The sequence below is a fragment of the Phascolarctos cinereus genome, unplaced genomic scaffold (assembly GCF_003287225.1).
Source record: "Phascolarctos cinereus isolate Bilbo 61053 unplaced genomic scaffold, phaCin_HiC Scaffold_1;HRSCAF=81, whole genome shotgun sequence".
In the NCBI taxonomy this organism is placed as follows: domain Eukaryota; kingdom Metazoa; phylum Chordata; class Mammalia; order Diprotodontia; family Phascolarctidae; genus Phascolarctos; species Phascolarctos cinereus.
Genome location: NW_027555514.1, coordinates 279964384 through 279984565, shown reverse-complemented (window position 1 = coordinate 279984565; position 20182 = coordinate 279964384). Strand labels below are relative to the sequence as shown.

The 20182-nt window shown below is 45.3% G+C and overlaps 1 protein-coding gene across 1 annotated transcript in view; it reads left to right on the top strand.

Annotated features, from left to right (window-relative positions):
- The window catches only part of CACNG2 (calcium voltage-gated channel auxiliary subunit gamma 2), a 158339-nt gene that overhangs the window by 130511 nt on the left and 7646 nt on the right, over positions 1–20182 (top strand). The window contains exon 2 of the mRNA XM_020982499.2: positions 7544–7627. Coding sequence (XP_020838158.1) covers positions 7544–7627 — 84 coding nt within the window. The remainder of the gene's footprint in view (positions 1–7543; positions 7628–20182) is intronic.

The following is a 20182-nucleotide window of genomic DNA, read 5'->3' as shown; positions in this document are numbered from 1 at the left end:
AAGTCACTTAACTCCATTGCCTAACCAAAAAAAAGAAGAAGAAGAAGAAGAAGAAGACGATCTTGGTATCAGAGTAGAAAGGAAATATTGAAGAAGGAAGAGACTGGAATGTACCTAATTGACAGGAGTCAGAAAGTAATTGGATGTGTGAAGAGAGGGAGAGAGAAAACTCAAATATGAATCAGAGCCTGGGAGCTTGGGGGACAGAGGGAAAGGTAGTGCTCTCGTTTCAGATCAGGGAGTTAGAACTTTCTCCAGTAGGGTATGGGGAACCATTGAAAGTTTTTTGTTTGTTTGTTTTTGTTTTGGGGTTTTTTGTTGTTGTTGTTATTTTTTGGCTAGGCAATGGAGTTAAGTGACTTGCCCAGGGTCACACAGCTAGTAAGTGTCAAGTGTCTGAGGGTGGATTTGAACTCAGGTCCTCCTGACTCCAGCACTCTATCCACTGCACCACCTAGCTGCCCCCCCATTGAAAGTTTTTGAGGGGGAAAAAGTGATGAGATGAAAAGAGATGAAAGGAAACCAACCACCTTCAAACATGTTACAGATCCAAAGTAGCAAATTCCACTTAATAGATGACATTTCACATTGGCTACTTCCTTATGCTTTCAAGGTACCTTTATTCCATCAATAAACCTCCTCCAGACAAGTAGGTTGAGTTTCTTCTAGCTGGATTCCCTGGAGTTACAAGTAATCGCAGCCACAGTATGTAGCCTTGTTGACTTCTGTCACAGAGGGTTGCACTCCCATCAGTGGATAAGATCAGTTGAACAGCTACCATGTGCCTAGCATGGTGCTGGGTGCTAGGTATGAGAGGAGAGGAGTCTCTGGGAGGAGGAGATGACAGAGAAGTACATGATACAATCTCTGCTCCCACACAAACAGTGTTCAGAGGGGGAACAAATCAGAAGGCTGGGGGCTGCAGTAACCCAAAAGGCTTCCTGGAAGAAGTGGTGCTAGAATCAGCCCATTTCCAGTTGTCCTGACCTATATCTGGCCACTGGACCCAGATGGCTGTGGGGGAGAAAGGGAGACTGGTGACTCTGCACAGCCCTGCCTCACTTAAATCCAATTCACCTGCAAGTCATGGCACCACCTTCCTGATGCCAGGGTCCTCTTCCAGAAGCAAGGACAAACTGCAACAATAAGGATTAGCAGCCAGAGCATTAGAGGACAAAAGAGTCTCTCCTGAATCGTTGTTGTCATTCACTCACGTCCAACTCTTCGCGACCCCATTTAGGGTTTTCTTGGCAAAGATACTGGAGTGGTTTGCCATTTCCTTCTCCAGCTCATTTTACAAATGAGGAAACTGAGGCAAAAAAACTGAGGGTTAAATGACTTGCCAAGGGTCTCACAGCTAGTAAGTGTCTAAGGCCAGATTTGAATTCAGGAGTGGTGATGTATCCTCGAAGGCCCTTGTGAATCACAGGATTAGAAATTCATCCACTCCAATAGTGGTGTAGCAAAAAGAGCTCTGAAGCTAGGTTTAGAAAGGACCTGGGTTCAAATTCAGGCTCTGATACATCCTAGCAGCATGACCCTTGATAAATCATTTAACCTCTCCAATTCTCAGTCTCCTCATCTATAAAATGGTTGTCATTTGGAGATCTGGAACACCAACCCACCCTTTTCAGCATCCTTTTGCATATCATGTATTGTCTTTCCTTGTTAGACTGTAAACTCCTTGAGGGCAGGAACTTTATTTGTATCCTCATCCCTTAGTACAGTGACTGGCACACAGTAGGCACTTAATGAATGTTCATCATATCATACTGTATGTGTTGGGTAATAATACTTGGGCTGATAAGTAACAGGGCTGTTGTCAAGAAATTGCATGGCAAATGTCAAAGTTCTTTGTAGAAATAGGAGTTGTCATAAAATAACAAAATAACCCCAGAGGCTACTCCTCTGAAGCCCAGAGAAGATTCCAGCAGCCTGTAAGTAATTGAGTAGCCTAGAGTCAGTCACCCAGCAGACTCAGGTCCTTACCCCACCCCAAAGTCAGTCCTCTCCTCAATCAATCAATCAACCGTCATTGGTTAAGCATCTACTACTCAGACAGGCACTGGACCAGCTGCTCCGTTGTGCCCTACCAAACGGCCCTGAGATAGAAAGCGTCTGAGCGTGGAGCGAGCCAAACAAACGAACCCTGTCATTTGCCCCCACTTAAAAAAATTACTTGACTGCCCCCTGGGCCGACCTCAGCGTACGTTATACACACGTCCTCCGTGGAAGCTCATTCAGCAGCTCTTTCAGCTTTTCATGAATATGGAGGAAATAAACCAATGTCTGGCCCACTGCTAATGATCAGGTTTCCATGAGCAGCTCATTGTACCACAAAGAAAGGAGGCAGCAGTTGGTATTGGGGGATATTAACACGGTTTTTACAAAGCTGATGAAACCTCCTCTTAGGCTACTTAATACCTGCAAGCTGAAATTTCCCATCTTGAAATGGTTTGTCCCTGGCAGCAGCAGCAGCTGGCTTGCCAAAGAAGCCATCTCTGAGCTTTCCACATCAGCTCAGCCTGTGCCCAGCTCTAGGAGGACGCTGAGAGTTAGTCGGAGGGTCTGTGTAAAGGACCTTAGGGATTTGATCTTTATTACGCTGATTGGCTGGGGGGTTGGTTGACAGAGAATCGTTTGTATCTGTTTGCCTATCCTAACCAGGCAAGCCAGTAAACCATTCCTGTGAGTCCCTGAGAATGTCTGACCACCTCTTCCCTAGAGCCAGAGCCAAGGAGAGAGGCCAAGCTGTCTCTTAGAGAAATGGCTGCCTGGTGAAGGCCACTTTCTCACTGTCATTCTCTCCTGGACCTGTAATTCCAAAGTCATTCTAATACACGTTTGGTTGGAGGCACCAGCTACCAGGGTGCTCACCATAAGATTTTCTAAACTGTTCTCAATTCCTGAGGCAAGCTGCACATCAGCAGAAAGAATATGGTATCTGGGAGGAGGCAGCCTAGATGAGAAAGCTTGGTACCATGGAGAGGGCACTGGTCTTTGAATCAAAAACCCTCAATTTGGAGCAGCTAGGTGGCACAGGAGATAGAGCTCTAGCCTTGGAGTCAGGAGGACCTGAGTTCCAATCTGACCTCAGATAATTGACATTTATTTGCTGTGTGACCCAGGGCAAATCACTTCACCCCGATTACCTCTCTAAAAAGCAAAAACAAAAAACAAAAAAACAAAAAGACTCTGAATTCAAGGCCCAACTCCCGACACAAATGTGCGATCTTGGACAGATGGTCTAAACTTGCTGGGTCTCAGTATTTACATCTATAAAATGAAGAGGGTACACTCATACCATCTATTCTAAAGTTGTCAGGAGGAAAGTATACTGTGTAAAGCTGTAAGTGCTTTAAAAATGTGAATTGACCTAGGACAAGGGTTCTTGACTCTTTTGGCATCCTGGACTCCTGTCACAGTCAGTCTGGTGAAGCCTGCGGACCCCTTCTCAGAATCATGTTTTTAGATACATGTTTTTAGAGCCGGATTAGGAATGAAAGGACCCCAGACCAAATTTTGGTTAGCAGCCTGACCTTTGGTGAGCCGTACCCTTCCTAGCCCTCCCACCTCCCCAGTAAAAGGAAGGAAACCATTTTTTCATCTCTTCTCCAAGGCCAAGCTGGATCATTGTAATTACCCAGCAATGGATCGCATCTTATAACCTTTCTGTTAATATCATTGTGGACATTGAATACTTTGCTTTCCTGGCTCTGCTTCCTTCATACTGTATCAGGTCCTCTAAGTCTTCCTATGTTTGTCTGAATTGTCCTTACTGGTCATTCCTTACCATGCAGTAATGTGCAATTATTTTCATGTACCACAGTGTTCAGTCATTCACCAATGGAGGGGAACTCACTTTATTTCCAGTTTTTAGCTAACATAAAAAGTCAGCCAATCAGCAAATAAGCACAACTGACCTTAGCACCTAGTTAGAATGTTCAGCACCAGGCATCTTCAGGTAGCACCCTTGGTGAGTTCTTACCCAGCCTGCCTATGAGAGACAGCAAGGTATGATGGATAGAGGGCCAGACTTGGAATCAGGAAAGCCTGGGCTCAAATCCTGCCTGAGACACATACTAGCCGTGTGATCCTGGGCAAGTTTCTTAATGTCTCTGGGCATCCTCATCTGTAAAATGGGAGGGTTGCACCCTAACCTCTTCAGAGGTTACCTTCAGCTTCAATTTTTTTATTTAATTTTTATTTTAAGTTTTATTTAATAATTTTTTGGTCTTTGAATCCCAGTACTTAGTAATTAGTGAGTCAGTCAACAAGCATTGTTAAGCACTTTCTAAATGTCAGGCCTTGAGCTAAGCAATGGAGATAGAAAGAAAAGAAGAAGAAAAAGAAAAAACCAGGGCCCCTGCCCTCAAAGAGCTTACAGTCTAATAGAAGAGTGAACTTGGAATACCAGACGTGGACAGAAGAGATGGCAAGTGGTCTCAGAGGGGACAGTCTGTAAGGTCTCTTATTGGACGTGTGACCTGAGCTGAGTCCTAAAGGAGAGAACACAAGGAGGGACAGTGGGTGAAAATGCCCAGAGCTGGGAACATAAACCATGCTAGGCTTGATGAGGGTCTATTGAGTGAGTGAGTGAGTGAGTGAGTGGGTGAGTGAGTGAGTGATTAAGCAGAAATTATGGGCCAGGCACTCTGCTTGGCACAGTGAGACAAAGACAAAAATTAAAGTCTCCTACCTCAAGGAATCGGGTGTTTGTCCGTCCTCCCAGTGACCCAGGATCAGATCCTGATGGTCACTCAGCTTTCTCCCTTCTTCAGCCCCGCCCAACCTGTTACTAAGGCCTGTTGATTCTCTCTGGACAGCATTTCTCCTATCGATCTCCTTCTCTTTCCCACATCCACCAAGCTAAGTCAGGCGAGAAGCCTTCATTCTTCTTTTAAAGTCGAAGTTGTATTGATGCCTCTTGGGTTTTTTACACTTCAGTCTATTTCAGGTGGATGTATTTCTGAATATGCCCACCCTATAAACCTTCTCATCTGACAAGCAAACAGCCCATCTAACAGCACCTATGACAATCTGCCGCAATCATCCCTCACTTTTTGAAGGAAAGGAGGGAAATGCATTTCTTTATCTCTGCCCCAAGGCCAAAATTGGTCATTACAATTATGCAATTTTTTTATCAACATTATTACATTTGTGATGGATATTGTTTTGGCTTTTTTTTTTTTACTTTTTTGGACTATAGCAATTGGAGTCACAACCTCCCTAGACTTTTTTTTTTCTCTTTTGGACTGCTGCAATACCGTACTAAGCTGTCTCCCTGCCTCCAGGCGTCCCCACCCCACCCCGCCCGATCCCATCTAGGCCACCCTGCCCAATTACACAGATGTGGTCATGCTTCAACACTTCTGATGGCTCCCTGTTCCTACCAAATAAAGTCCAAATGCTTAAGCCTGATTTCCACAGGCCTTCGCAATCTGTATCCAACTGGCATTTACAGTTTTAGATACACCTCTTTTGTCGTTTAATCATTCTCGGTCACGTCTGACTCTTTTGTGACCCCATTTGGGGTTTTCTCAGCAAAGATACTAGAGCGGTTTGCCATTTCCTTCTCCAGCTCACTGTTGCATGAACACATCTCACACTTTCCCGACCTTAGGCAGCCTCTTGCTTATCCTGTTCTCTAGGCCTAGAATGGCCTCCTCCTAATCTAGACCAGTTAAAGTCCCATCTAACCTTCAAGACTCAGATCAAATGCCATCTCCTCCATGAAGCTTTCTTTGATTTCCTGTGTGTCAAGCAGTATTCAGACTCAGGTCTCCCCGACTCTGAGGCCAGCTTTCTATCCACTATACCATACTGCCTCTCATGGCTTTTATTTTATATATGTGCATATGTGTATACATATATGTGTGTGTGTGCGCACATATATAATGTAGTTCAGCCCAGCCCAGCTAATATAATATAATTATATATAATAATATGCACATACTATTATATAAATGTTTATATTATATGTGCATATATATAAACTAAATATATATTTACAATTTATTTTTCAAAGCGATTTTTGTGCCTTTTTCATCTCACCTTTCAGATTTGAGGATCCTTGGGATGTAACACAGTATATGGCACATAATAGGATCTGATGTGACCTCACCCTATTTAACACTTCTAATCAGCCCACAAAACCCAATTGTAGGTGAAACAGCCTATTTCAGGGGATGGTTATTTCTATACTTCATGGAATTATCTCCTTTGCATACAAGGCAATCAACCCAACGGCATTATAGTCAGATTCAGTTCTACCACAGCAATGGTATTATTGCTGAATGACATTTGTCTGGGCGAGGCAGGATATGGCTGTAAAATTTTGTTGACTGTTGAATGAGCATTCAGTGTCATTTCCATGTTTTGTTGTTACACTAAGGTTTTTCATTGTTCACGAATGTCTGTATGGTAATTCTCATAACTGGAGGATTTGAATAACCTCTATATCCCATTCCTCAACCATTGTTAGGGTCCTGTGACCTCTGACCAGCAGAACAACAGAAGACAGGGTTCAGAGTTACCAAAGACTTTATGATCCTCCAGATAGAGAACTGATGGTCTCAGAGTGCAGACTGAAGCTATTTTTTTTCTCTTCCTCTCTTTTTCTTTTTATTCCCACCAGAACATGGCTAATGTGGAAATGAGTTTTGCATGACTTCATATCATTTTTCTTGCCTTCTTTATGGGTTGGAGAAGGAGGCAGAGAGAGAAGGAGGAAGAGAGAATCTGGAACTAAAAATGTTTTAAATGTTTTAAGACTTTGCGATAGAGTCATCATAATCCAAACCCTTAGATGTTTAATGTGCCCGAGACTTCAGGCATTTTATAACACAGTCCTTTGCAAGAGACTTATCCAGAGACACATACAGCACAGAAAAACACAAACAGGCAACAAAGGAAATCTGCTCAGAAACATCAGAAAGGAGCACTGATCTTCCAGGAAGAGATTTCACCTGGTGCTCTCGCTCTCCCTCCTGCCAACATAATTAGCTCAGCTGCCACCGTGTAGAGGCCACTTTGCAAACCCCCAGCCCTGGAGTGCTTTCATCTGTGGCCTGCAGACTGTCTCAGAATGGGAGAAAGACATCACAGTAGACCCCCTCACCTCAGGACTACTAGCAGCCAGTGCTGCCCTTCCTGGTCCCTGGCTTAGCTGCCCTACCTCCCTCACTGTTCACAACAGAGAATTTACGGCCTCAGCTACATCGAGTTGACTAGGACTTCATTGCCAGTTCAGTGACAGTCCTCAGACCAAGATAAAAAACTCTTCCTGCTAATCAAGGCACAGATAACCCCCAGGAGAATAGCTCTAAGCATAGAAGCCAGGCCCTTAGAGCCTCTCTCCAGGGCCCCAGGTCCTAGACTGCCCGATGCCTGCATGAACCAACGGGAACGTTTGGGGATTGTTCTTTGAGAAGAGGGGGCAATGGGTTTTTAAGAGGTAATGAAGACAGAAAGAGACAAGTGGGAGCTGGGGTCCCTGGTGCTCTGGATATACTCATTTGTTTTCTCCTTCCTTGTTTTTCAGGGAATTTTAAAGGTCTGTGTAAGCAAATTGATCACTTCCCTGAGGATGCAGATTATGAAGCCGACACAGCAGAGTATTTCCTCCGTAAGTGCACTGACTCTTCCTCTCAATCGTGGGGGTGGGGGTGCTAGCACCCAGTGATCTTGGATCTCTGCAGGAAAACCTCACTTCCAGAATTAGAGTCAGAAGTCAGCTCTTACTAGAGGCTCTGGGCAAATCCAGTGGAACCAAGCTTTGGGTATGTGGCAGTGCCAGGAGATTGTGATCAAATGCATGCTTTGACATGTGACCCTGGTCAAGTCACTTCACTTCAGGGAGCTCAGTGTTTTCATCTGTAACATGAGGGAATAGGACTGGATGGCCTCGGAGGTCCTTTCTGTCCACAGATCTAGGACCAGATCTGGATGATCAGATCCTTCATCTGTAAATTAGGGGGTTCTAGTTGATGGACTCTGAAGTCCCTTCCAGCCCATGATTTAGGGAGGGTCCTAATATCCTTCCTGTGTGACCTTGGACAAGTCACTCAAATTATCTGTGCCTCAGTTTCCTCATCTGTAAATGGAAATGCTAACCTTGCACTGACTGGTTCAGTAGATGATGGTGGAGAAAGTGCTTCGTAAACCTCAAAGTGAATGAGGAATCTGAACAAGGAGAGGCTATAATCCTTCCTCCTTGGATCGACCAACAGTCAAGTTGTCAAGATCCATTTATTAAGCACCTTGCACATGCCAGGCACAGTGGGCTGAAACACCTAAGTCTCTGTCTAACAGTTCCACTAGGGGCAGCTAGGTGGCGTAGCCCTGGATTCAGGAGGACCTGAGTTCAAACGCAGCCTCAGACACATAACACTTACTAGCTGTGTGACCCCGGGCAAGTCACTTAACCCTATTGCCTGAAACAACAACAACAACAACAAAAAAAAAAACAATAACAGTTCCACTAAAGACAAAAGGGCAAGGTCGGATTTTTCTTTGTTTTTTGCAATGGAGGTAGGGGAGAAATTGGGAGGGGGAGAAAATAAATGCTTAGTAATTGAAAAAAGGGACCTAAAATAAAAGTGTTGTAAAAAAGAAAAAAGAGGATGAGAGTTTTAGAGGAAAAAACTATCAAAGGCAAAATGAAATTTTGACATAATTTATGACCTGGACCACCAATCAGCCATTGGTTAATCAATTAATTAATCAACCAATCAATTAAGCATTCATCAAGCTCCTGTTATGTACCAGGTGTGTCCCTCAAGGAACTTCCACTGAATCAGGGAGACAGCATATATGGATATAAGACACAGAGGAGATACAAGGTGACTTGGCTAGTGGGCTAGTCTCTAGCATGACAAGGAAAGGCGTCATACTGAAGATGATGCTTCAGCTGATTCTTGAAGGAGGTGAAGAATTCCAAGAGGCAGCGATGAGGAGGGAGGGCATGCCAGGCATGAGGGATGCCAGTGCATAGGCACGGAAGTGGGAAATGAAGTCCTGCATGTAAGAAACAGCAAGAAAGTTGATTTGTTTGGACTATAGAGTATGTGAAGAAGATTGATAGGTAATGAGACTGGAAAGGTAGAGTGGGGCCAGGGTGCAAAGAGCTTTAAATTACAAACAGAGGGTTTATATTTGTACCTAGAGGTAATAGGGAACCAATGGAATTTATTGAATAGGAGAGTGGTGTGGTCAGACTCATACTTTAGGAAAAATGCTTTGAGAAATACATTTACCAAGAGAAAACATGTTGAGAATCCAAGGAAATGTCTCGTTCAGCTAAAAATGCAGTACACCAAAAATTTCCTAGAAAGCGAGATAGTGGAGAAAGCTTTGGATCTTGACCGAGAAAACATGGCTATGACATTGTCATCAAGATAGACTAAGAGCTAGGGAGGCCGTCTCTTCCAGCCTCCTCATTTTAGGAAAGAAAACTGGAACCTAATTCAATTTAACCAGTCTACTATGTGCCAGGTACTATGTTAGGCTCTGGATATACAAAATGACCTGGTCCTTGTCTTCAAGGCTCTGATGTTCCAAAGGATAAAAGAAAAGGGGAAAGTAAGACAAGGAAAACTACATTACAGGCATTAACATTGGAAATGAGGCTGTGACCTTTCTAAGTTCACATAAGGAAGTTAATGGTAGAGTCAGAATTTAAACCCAGGTCCTCTGACTCAAGAAATAACACACTGGTAATGTCTAACTTCATTCATTCCCATTATATTTGATATCACCATCAGATCATCTGGGGTGTTGGGGAACATTTGCCCATATTCCCAACCCTGGATAGCTCACTGAGGTTCCAGGGAAGCCCCAACATCCTTTTATGTGCTTCCCACAATGCCTTGAACTAAAGAATCTCACCAGAGCCCATGTGGTATGATTCTTAATGGTCTCATGAATGCCATGCCAAGGGTTCCAGCATTGTATTCAGCGTTGTTTTTTTAAAATCCCAAAGTTAACACTATTGTGAGGGCCAAAACCTAACCTACCTGGTGGGTCTGGAGATTATACTTAACTCCATATACAAAACTAGACAAATGTAATAAGCAAACAACATTTTACCAAGTTCTCATAGACTATCTCCTGCCCATTGCTTTTTAGTGTCTGTCCCAACCCAAAATTATTAGGAGAAAACAAAATTGGAATTATAAAAACCACCCTAGCAAAAGCGGAAAAAAGGGAAAAAAATTAAAAATAGTTCTTTTCTTGAAAGGAAAGTAATTTGTAGCCCCAAATGAGGTCCTAGATCATGAGGGGTCTTTGTAACAAATCTTAGAATTCAGTCCCTTACCTTCGTGTGATAAATCAAACAATCCATGGTGAAAATTCCTCCCATACATTTCTTCACTGGATCTCTTCCAATGCACAAGGAAATCCAGATGGAAGTCCTAACAAAATATTTCCAGTGCGTACCTGTGACACATAAGGTATCCCATTTCTATCACTAAAAAACATCGGAGCATTCCAAATGGAATTCTAAACTTACCCAAATCTAGGACAAACAAGCTAGCTCCAAACGTAGGACAAATATGGACCAGGTCATGAGGTGTGACCTCAGAAAGCCCTTTCCCACAAGGGCCCTGTGTTCTGCACTCACACAGGGCCCAAAGTCATCCTGTGTTCACCAAAAGAGGAGTCAGGCTTTTCTTATCTCTTTGGTGATTTATGCCCCTTCCCTAAATCAGAACTCCAGAGAACATTTCTAAGCCACGGGTCAGAAAACTGCACCCCAAGGGCCAAATCCAGCCCATCTCCTGTTTTTGTACACCTAAGAACCTGGTGGGCTAAATTTGGCCCAAGGGCCACAGCATGCTGACCCCCAACTCTAAACAATGCTTAGGTCTGACATATCTAGGACCTCTTCATAAAGGGATTTAGGAGCACTTTCTAGAAAAGATACTAAATATGCAATACTTATCAGGTATAAGAGAGCTTTTTTCATTCTCTCAACTACAAAAGAAATGCTTAAAGCAGAAAAAGATCCATAAGCATTCATTAACAGATACCTAATTAAAACACACAACCATAACCCAACCCCATCATTATAATCTTTCCCAAAGGCAAAGGTGTGGTGTAAGACTGCTGAGTAGACATTCACCTCAGACCTCCACTTGTCTGAGCAATTCCTAAGTTCCACCTCTGCTGGCCAGTCAGGGATAGCTCTTTACTCCTTTTAAGTTCAGGATGATCTGGCTGGCGGTCACCTTGCCCGCTAAGAAGCAATGTAGTTTCAGGAAACACCTCCTGCTGGGTGGCCAGAATTAATTCAGGAACTCAGGAATGCTTGCATTCACAAGGTAGTCACCACCAAGGCTGAGAATATGCATTGTTCAGGATGGCTGGTTGCTGTTTGCAGACCTGTGCCCAGGAAGAAACACAAATGTAGAAGAAAGCAGTCAGACTTCCTGTTTCACCTAGGCAAACTGTTCTCATTGCTGTAAACCTGAGTTGTGGGTCACCATTACCACTGGGTGAGAGGGGAGAAAAATGTTCTGCCCCCTACCACTAGAATTCAAAGGGAAAGTCAGGAAGAGAGCCAAAGTAGAAGAGAAATAAAGCTGTTTGCTCTCTGATGGCCTATTGAGTGGGCAGCTCCTCCTGGCTGAGTCATCTTCAGTGTAACCCCAGGCCTAGGGACCAAGTGACCAATTAGGAGATGCTATGTCATACATGTCCTTTAGCAGGAGGCCAGAATGTATGCCCAGCTCTAGGAGAAGTGCCCAAGTGCAGCCCCATGACAGTTATATTAAAAATGTTAATGTAATTTAATTTAAAAGTACCACTCAGATAATATAGCCCCACTGCCTGTTAGATTAAGTCGAGTCAAGTCAGCAAGGATTTATTAAATGCTTACTATGTGCCAGGCACTATGCCAAGTGCTGGAAATACCAAGAAAGGCCAAACACAGCCCCTGTCTTCAAGGAGTTGCCCGTCTAATGGAGGAGACAACAAAAAACCCAACTACTTACAGACAAGACAGCGGCAGGCTAAATTGGATTGTCACAGAGGGAAGGCACGAACATTAAGGAAGACCAGAGAAGGCTTCTTGCAGAAGGTGTGATCTTAACTGAGACCTGAGGAAAGCCAAGGAAGCTGGGAATCCTAAGTGAGGAAGAAGAGAATTCCAGGCCAGGAAAATGCATGGAAATCGAGGGACACCAGGAGGCCAGTGTCCTCTGACCACACCTATGTGAAGCTCTCCTTCTGGAGATAGCCACGAGGAAAAAGCAAAGAGGGATCATTCTTTCCTGCTGGCCATTTGGCCTGTGTGCCAGACCTTCAGTAAATAGCAGGGAAACTTCATCCCCTAAGCTGTGGTTGGGGTCTGGCTTCAAGGGGCGTGTCCAACCCTTTGAGTTCACCACCCTTTTTGAAACTGAGTCTGCCACCTAAACCTGGGCAGCCATGGGTGAGCTATTTAACCTCTGAGGTTCCACAGCATTAGAGGTGGCATCCCAACCCACATTTTCTGACTCCGAATCCAGCGTGGCCAAATCCAGCTGCCTGTTCCCCTTTCATCAAATCCTAGGTTGTTCTGACAATCTAGGATGCTATGGCAGGGATTCCCAGGGGAGCGGGCAGCTCGGTACGATGGATTCAGAGTCAGAAAATGAAGTTTGGGATACTACTTCCAGTACTTCCTAGCTGTGTGACCTCAGGCAAGTCACTGTACCCCTCTGGGCTTTAATGTCAAATGAGACAGTTGGATGAGATGATTTGTAAGGTCCCTTCCAACACTAAATCTTTGGACCTCTGACCTTGAAATCCCCTCCAGGTCCAAATCTATGATGCTTTGAGGCTAAGGGCTCCTGACTTCTGGAGACATTGAATCCAACCCAGACCAGTAGCAGTTTTAAAAATAAAACTTACAATGACCATAGAGATAAAGCCAGAATGAATATTAGAGATCATCTGTCCCATTTTAAGGGCAGCTAGGTGGCAAAGTGGATAGAGTGCAGAGGCCTGGAATCAGAAACACCTGAGTTTAAATCTGGCCTCAGACATTTACTGGCTGTGTGACCCTGGGCAAGTCACTTAACCCTCTTTGCCTCAGTTTCCTCATCTGTAAAATGAGCTGGAGAAGGAAATGGCAAGCCACTATCTGTGCCAAGAAAACCTCATATGGGGTCACAGAGAGTCAGACCGACTCAACAACAGATCCCATTTTAAAGATGGTGAGACTGAGGCTGTAAATAGGATTTTTGACTAAGGTCCCACAGCTAAAAAACAACAGAGCTAGTGTTCAACGTGATCAATTCTGTCTTGCATCCAGAAGTCATAGGATCCTACATTTAGATCTGGAAGGAACTTCAGAAGCCATTGATCCCAGCCCCCAAATCCTAAAGATACCCTGGGGGGGTCAGGGAATAATGGCAGGGTCAGAATTGGAACCTGGGTCCTCTGCCCTCCAGGACACAGAGTCACTCCTTTCTGCTGCCCTTTTCCCATCCCACCACCCAGAGGCTTCAAGGACAGTGCCTTCAGGGAAGGTACCTTCCTCACCGAGGGCCATCTGGCCCCTGCCTTCCTCAGATCCCTTTCAGGGCAGCTGTGAAGCTCTGTGTCCAGTGGGGCCTTGTCTTTTCTCACCCAGGCTACATTGGCTTCTGTTACGCTCAGATCAATCATATTAAAAATTTAGGCAGGGTTTCATGATATGGATCACTGCTGTCTCTTTAAGGGATGGCCTCTCCAATCAAAGCAGCAAGACAGATCCATCCTGGCATCTCTGTTTCCCAGGAGGCATGAGGTCCATCCAGCAGCTATGGGGATTTGGGAAATGAAACAGGAGGCCTTGCAGATGTCCAGCTTCTTCTCTTGGGAGCTCTCCCAGCGTGCTTTTCTTGGGACTCCCAGCCACCCCATGCTCCTAGATTGTTTGCTTGTTTTTCTCGGAGAAGCTTCTTACTATGCTTGGCTTCTCTTGAGACTATGCCCAAGCCCTCAGGTGGTGCCCAGGGGGGGCTGGCCACCCTTAAAGGTTGACGAGTGAAGGACAGAGAGGCAGCAGGGGGGCAGGGAAAGAGCAAAGGACTTTGGGGCAGGGGAAGGTTAGTATCCTGGGTTCAAAGTCCTAGTAATGCCACTAGGGGGCCTCCCCTCTTGGGGCCTTCGTTTCCTTTACATATAAAAGCAGAAAGTTGGCCATAGTGACCACTAAGGGCCTCCTAGCTCCGATGTTCTGATTCTATCATTCTCCTTTGGCTCACAAGCACCGCTGCAGCTAGCCTACTGAAGTATCAGTCCCGAGAAGCGATAAAGATGGTCATAGAGTCAGGCCCCCACAGGCCGGCCCTGGCACCCTCCCCCTGACCATTTGGTAGCTGGTTGCCTACGTGCCAGCTTCAGCTTTCCCGTTTCCACAGAACGACTATTGTTAGAATAGCAAAGGCCCTTAATGTCTTTTGGTGAAAGACCTAATACAGGATGCATGTTATCTGCTAATTATATTAACCTAGCTGGCAGTTAGGGGTCTCTTTAAGGGTTGCAGAGCACTTTACAAATATCATCCCACTTTCATCTTCACAAGAACCTTGGGAGGGAGGTGTTATTATTATCCCTATTTTACAGATGAGGAAACTGAGGCAGACAAGAGTTCAATGACTTCCTCAGGTTCACCCAGCTAACAAGCATCTAAGAATGGCTTGGAAATCAGGTCTTCTGAGTCCCTGTCCAGCACTCTGGGCACTGTGGTGCCACCTAGTGGCCTCTGTCATTCAATTGGATGCAACCAGAGACAGCTCCTCATTAACAAGAGGGTCTGGGGAAAGAACTGACCTTCTCTGTGCCTCAGCTTCCTCATCTGTAACAAGAGGCTGTAGGACTAGTTGACCTCTAAGGTCTCTTCCGGTTCTAATGTTCTGTATTTTCAAGTGCCTTCCAATTCTAAAATTCTTGGTTCTACTATTCTCTGTTCCAGGGCCCCTCCCAGCTCTGACACTCCCTGTTCTAAGCTCCTTCCCAGCTCTGACATTCCCTGTTCTAAGGCCTCTCTCAGCTCTGACATCCCCAATTCTAAGGCTCTTCACAGCTCTGACACTCCCTGTTCTAAGGCCCCTCCCAGCTCTTTCTAAGGCCCTTCTCAGCTCTGACACTCCATATTCTAAGGTCTCCCCCTCAGCACTGACATTCTGTCCTTACATTCCCCACCCCCCAAGTGGCATACAGAAAGGTAAAGACCTATCTGTCTGTGAGTAAGGGAGTTTACTGTGTGGTCTGGACAGGCCCCATGGGCCAGCCCACGAGGGCAGCAGCTTGTTCTCAGTACCCCAGTGAAGGACGAGGCCTGCCCCAGCAGAGCTGCAGAGGACGGGTCCGTGGCAGGGGGCACGGGGAAGCCTGGATCTGAGTCTTCCAAGATGGGGTACCTTGGCTCAGCCGAGCAGGAGGGAGGGGCATTGTAGACATCCCATCTGTTCCCTCTCAGAGACTGCCTCTGAGCATCAGTGCCTTGGCGAGGCTGGGTTTTTTAAAGAAACTCTAGCGGAACGTTAATCCTGAAGTTGGAAATAACCACACATCAGGAACGACAGACTAAAAATTTACACAAATGGATTAAAAGTAGGTCACTTTTTTCAATCTATTAACCTTGAAAATGTTCGTTGTGAAGTAATATCTCGGGGTGAATCCCCAGCGATAGGGTAGAGCTCAGTACATCCCAACCCCTGCCCAGAGGAGCTGGACTCAAGGTGAGTTTGGCCAGGATTGGACTGTCTGGTCAGGCCGCTCCCCCTATGTCCAGAGATACACAACCAGGTGGCTATACAGAGAGGCAGCATGGAGGAGGAGGTGCTGGGCCTAGAGTCAGAAAGACCTGGGTTCAAATTCCACCTCAAACATAGCTGTTGAGCCCAAGTCAGCCAAGCCAGCTCTCCAGGCCTCAATTTCCTCTTCTGTCAAGTGAAAGGATTGGACTCAGTGACCTGTAAGGTCCCTTCTAGCTCCAAAGCTACGGTCCCACCTCTGACCCTTACATGCAGCTCATAATCAAGTGATTCAGCCTTTCTGAAGCTGCCTCCTCCCCAGACGGCGCCACGGTACACAGAGCGCTGCGCCTGGAGTCAGAAGGACCTGAGTTTAAATTGTACCTCAGACGCTATCTGGGTGACTCTGGGCAAGTCACTTAACCCCTCTCTGCACCAGTTTCCTCATCTGCAAAATGGGAATTATAATCATTGTTTTGGTCATGAGTAGCGCCTACCTCATAGGGTCATTGTGAGAATCAAATGAGATATTTCTAAAGAATTTGGCACAGTGCCTGGCACATAGGAGGGGCTTAATAAATATTTGTTACCTTTCCATCTGTAAAATGGGAATAATACCGGCATCTACCTCCCAATATTGTTGTAAGGAACAGATGAGATACAGTGCTTTGCAAACCCTTAAACACTCTATGAATGCTAGCTATTAAAAGCTACTATTAAAGTACCTACTATGTGCAAGGCACTGTGCTAAGTGCTGGAAATATAAAGCAAGGTAAAAACAGTTCCTGCCCTCAAGCAGCTCCCAGTCTAACGGAGGAGACAATCTGTAAATAAGTATAAACCAACAGGCTGTCTAAAGGGTTAGCTGGAGGTAATCTCCAAGGGAAGACAGGAGACCAGGGAAGGCTTCTTGCAGAAGCTAAGACTTGAAAGAAGCCAGGAAAATGGGGAGGCAGAGGGAAACAGAGAGAGCATTACAGGCATCGCAGACAGCCAGTACAAATGCCCAGAGGTGGGAGATGGAGTGTCATTCTCTTGGTCATTATTTTGTCATTTTTCCTGTTCTATAGACTGTTTGCACTGGTGGGGAAAATAGCTGCTCTTTGTAATTGAATAAATGCATTGGGAGTTAAGCTCATCCTCTGGAGGCTTGCAGCAAACATTCTTGGTAGCAAACAGGACAGAGACCTCACCTATTCCCACGTGGTTTCAATATTTTCTGCTAGGTCTCCTTATGTTGAAAGTTTATGTTGAAAGCTTCCTGTTCCCCAATGGTTAGAGGTTGCACTTGGTAGAGTGACATCAATTGAACCTGCTGTTCTTAGGTTACTTTTTTTTTGGGGGGGGGTTGGCAATGGGGTTAAGTATCTTGCCCGGGTTCACACAGCTAGTAAGTGTCAAGTATCTGAGGCCAGATTTGAACTCAGGTCCTCCTGACTTCAGGGCTACAGCTCTACCCACTGCGCCTCCTAGCTGCTCCTCTCAAATTACTTTCAATAAGAGCTCTATGCAAGTGGTTACAGGCAACAGTTCCACCCATGACAATGATCCAGTTTCCATAGAGTTCATTTGCTAGATTCTCAAGGACATTTTGAAGTTATTGTTTGGAATATGGAATTTATCATCTGGTTTGTTGTTTTTTTTTTTAAATAACAGGGAGCCTGGGATATAGAACTCTAATTGCCAGTCTGTGTCTTGCCGGGTATTCAGTAGGTGCTCAATTTTTACAGCTTGAATCAGTGTGTTGCTCAATATCTACTCATCCATTGCATTATTTTCACTGACCAGGAAGTCCAGGCTCCATAAGAATAACCCATAGTTCTGGTAGTCCTGGTTCGTCATCAAATAAACAAATCCACCCACTTGTTTGATACGTCTTTGTGGACATATTGTTAGCTTAGCTTGTGTGGCTAATGATAGCCATTATTATTATTATTGTTGTTGTTGTTATTTATGGTGGTGGTTGTTACTACTCTCTTCTCCGTGCTGGTAAAGCACATGAAGGAAAAATGTAAAACCTACATTTGAGTTCCAAAAATCCAAGAGTACAAACATAAGATGGGAGGGAGACATGGGTAGACAGAGGTTCATGGGAAAAGGACTGATGAATTTAGAAGCCCACAAGTTCGATGTGAATCAACAGTGTGACATAGCAGCCCCCCGGAAAAAAATTGAAAACCCTTTAATTTGATCTTAAGCTGCCCTGATGAATGCTTAATAGCCCAAGAAAAGTGATGATCCCAGTGCAAGCTGCCCTCTCAGACCATATTCATAGTGGTACATTCCATTCTAAGCACCTTATTTTAATAAAGGTTCCAACAACCTGTGGGGCAGCTAGATGGTGAAATGGATAGAGTGCCAGGCCTGGAGTGAGGAAGACTCATCTTCCTGAGTTCAAATCTGGCCTCAGACACTTACTAACTGTGTGACCCTGGGCGAGTCACTTCACCCTGTTTGCCTCAGTTTCCTTACCTGTAAAACGAGCTGGAGAAGGAAATGGCAAACTGCTCCAGTATCTGGGCCAAGAAAACCCCAAAAGAGTCAGACATGACTGAACAACAAATTCTGACTCCACATCTAGACCTATTTCATCACACTATGTCATTTTTATGAGTTCACAGCAGTGAGTTCCCTCCCGCTTTAGGTTAAATGGAGGCTGGGTGACCACTGCTGGTCAGGAATGTTGCAGAAGGAGTTCCTGTCCACACTGTCTGGGCTACATGGCCCCCTCAGAGGGCCAAGATTCTGTGGGTCAAAGCACAGGTCACTCCCCAGGCCCCTGGACTAATTCTAATTGTCCCCCAAGGCAAGCTCATTCTGAATCAAGTAGACAGTTTTCTCCGAGATGGTCAGGTCGGCTCTCAGTTAACTTGTTGTCAAGGATATTACTGGTAGAAAACTGGTCTGTTTTTCAGAAGTCACCCAGGCCACAAGGAGCTCGTGAAAAAGCCACGAGGTCACAGATTTAGAGTAGGAAGATGCCTTAGAAATAATCTAGTCCATCCTCTTCATTTTTCCACATAAGGAAACTGAGGCAGCATTTGAACCCAACTCCTCTTCCAACCAACTGCTTTGAAATTCCTTTTCCTGCCCAGGGGCTGCTTTCAATGGAGACATTTCTGACAGTGTTGAGCAGAAAGGCCCAGAGCTGCCTGGATATCTTTCCTCAGTCTGGAGAGACTACTTAGACATGGATAAGGCACACCCCAAAAAGTCCAGTCCTTCTGCCATTCATTCACTTTTTCAAACATTTTTAGACGATTCCCTTTTCCCCTCCTCTTCTCAAAATCTTTACTGGGCTTCAAGGCTAATCTCAGGTGGAACAGTGCCTGGAGTTAGGAAGACCTGAGTTCAAATCCAGCTTCAGACACTTACTAGCTGTGAGAATCTGGACAAGTCACTTAAGCTCTCTCTGCCTCAGTTTCCTCAATTCTAAAATGGGGACAATAATGGCACCTACTTCCATAGGTCGTTGTGAGGATCCTATGAGATCAGACTTGTAGAATGCTTAGTACATAGTAGGTGCTTAATAAATGCTTCTTTCCTTTCTGAGCCACCTTCCACTCTCTGCCAGGAGTTAGCCTTCCTTCCCTCTACCAGTGAGGGAGAGAGTGTTGGGTAGACTGGTGGATTCAGAATGGGAAAAATGGGAAAGATGAAATAGATGAAATAGATTCATAGCCCTTCTAGGGCTGGAAGGGATCTCAGGAGGCATCTGGGCCACTCCCCTTCATTTTACATATGAGGAAACTGAGGTCCGGGAAGTGCATTCAAGTGATTTGCTCAAGGTCATACAGAGAGTAAGGATCAAGTTGGCAGGTGAATCCCACAGAACAAAAGGCCAGAAAACGGTGCAGCTGTCCCCCAAGCTTTCTGCAGGAGCACTTCCCTGCCACCCAGGGAACTCTCACCAGGGGAGTTCATCCTCAGTGCCAAACCACTCAGCCTAACTCTGCATATATTATCCCACAGAGGAGGTGTGGACAATCTCCATCTCTCTGACTGTCTCTCTCTCTCTCTCTCTCTCTCTCTCTCTCTCTCTCTCTCTCTCTCTCTCTCTCTCTCTCTCTCCCTCTCTCCTTCTCTCTCCTCTCTCTCCCTCTCCCTCCCTCCCTCTCTCTCTCCCTGTCTCTCTGTCTCTTTCTCCCCCATCCCCTTTTCTATCTTCCTCCTCACTCTCTTCTCTCCCTCTCTCTCATACACACGCACTCACACACACTCACACACACACACACACACACACACACACACATACATACACACACACACCCCCCACATGCTAGCTCTCTCTCTCTCTCACACACACACACACCCCTTTGCAGCCCCAGACACCTGGGCAGAGGAAATCAGCCTTGGGTCTGGGTCTTTCTGAGAACACTTCGAGGATTATACCATACAGCCTCACTGGCCAAGCCACACCTGACCCTTAAGCCCAGGACAGGGAAGCCTGA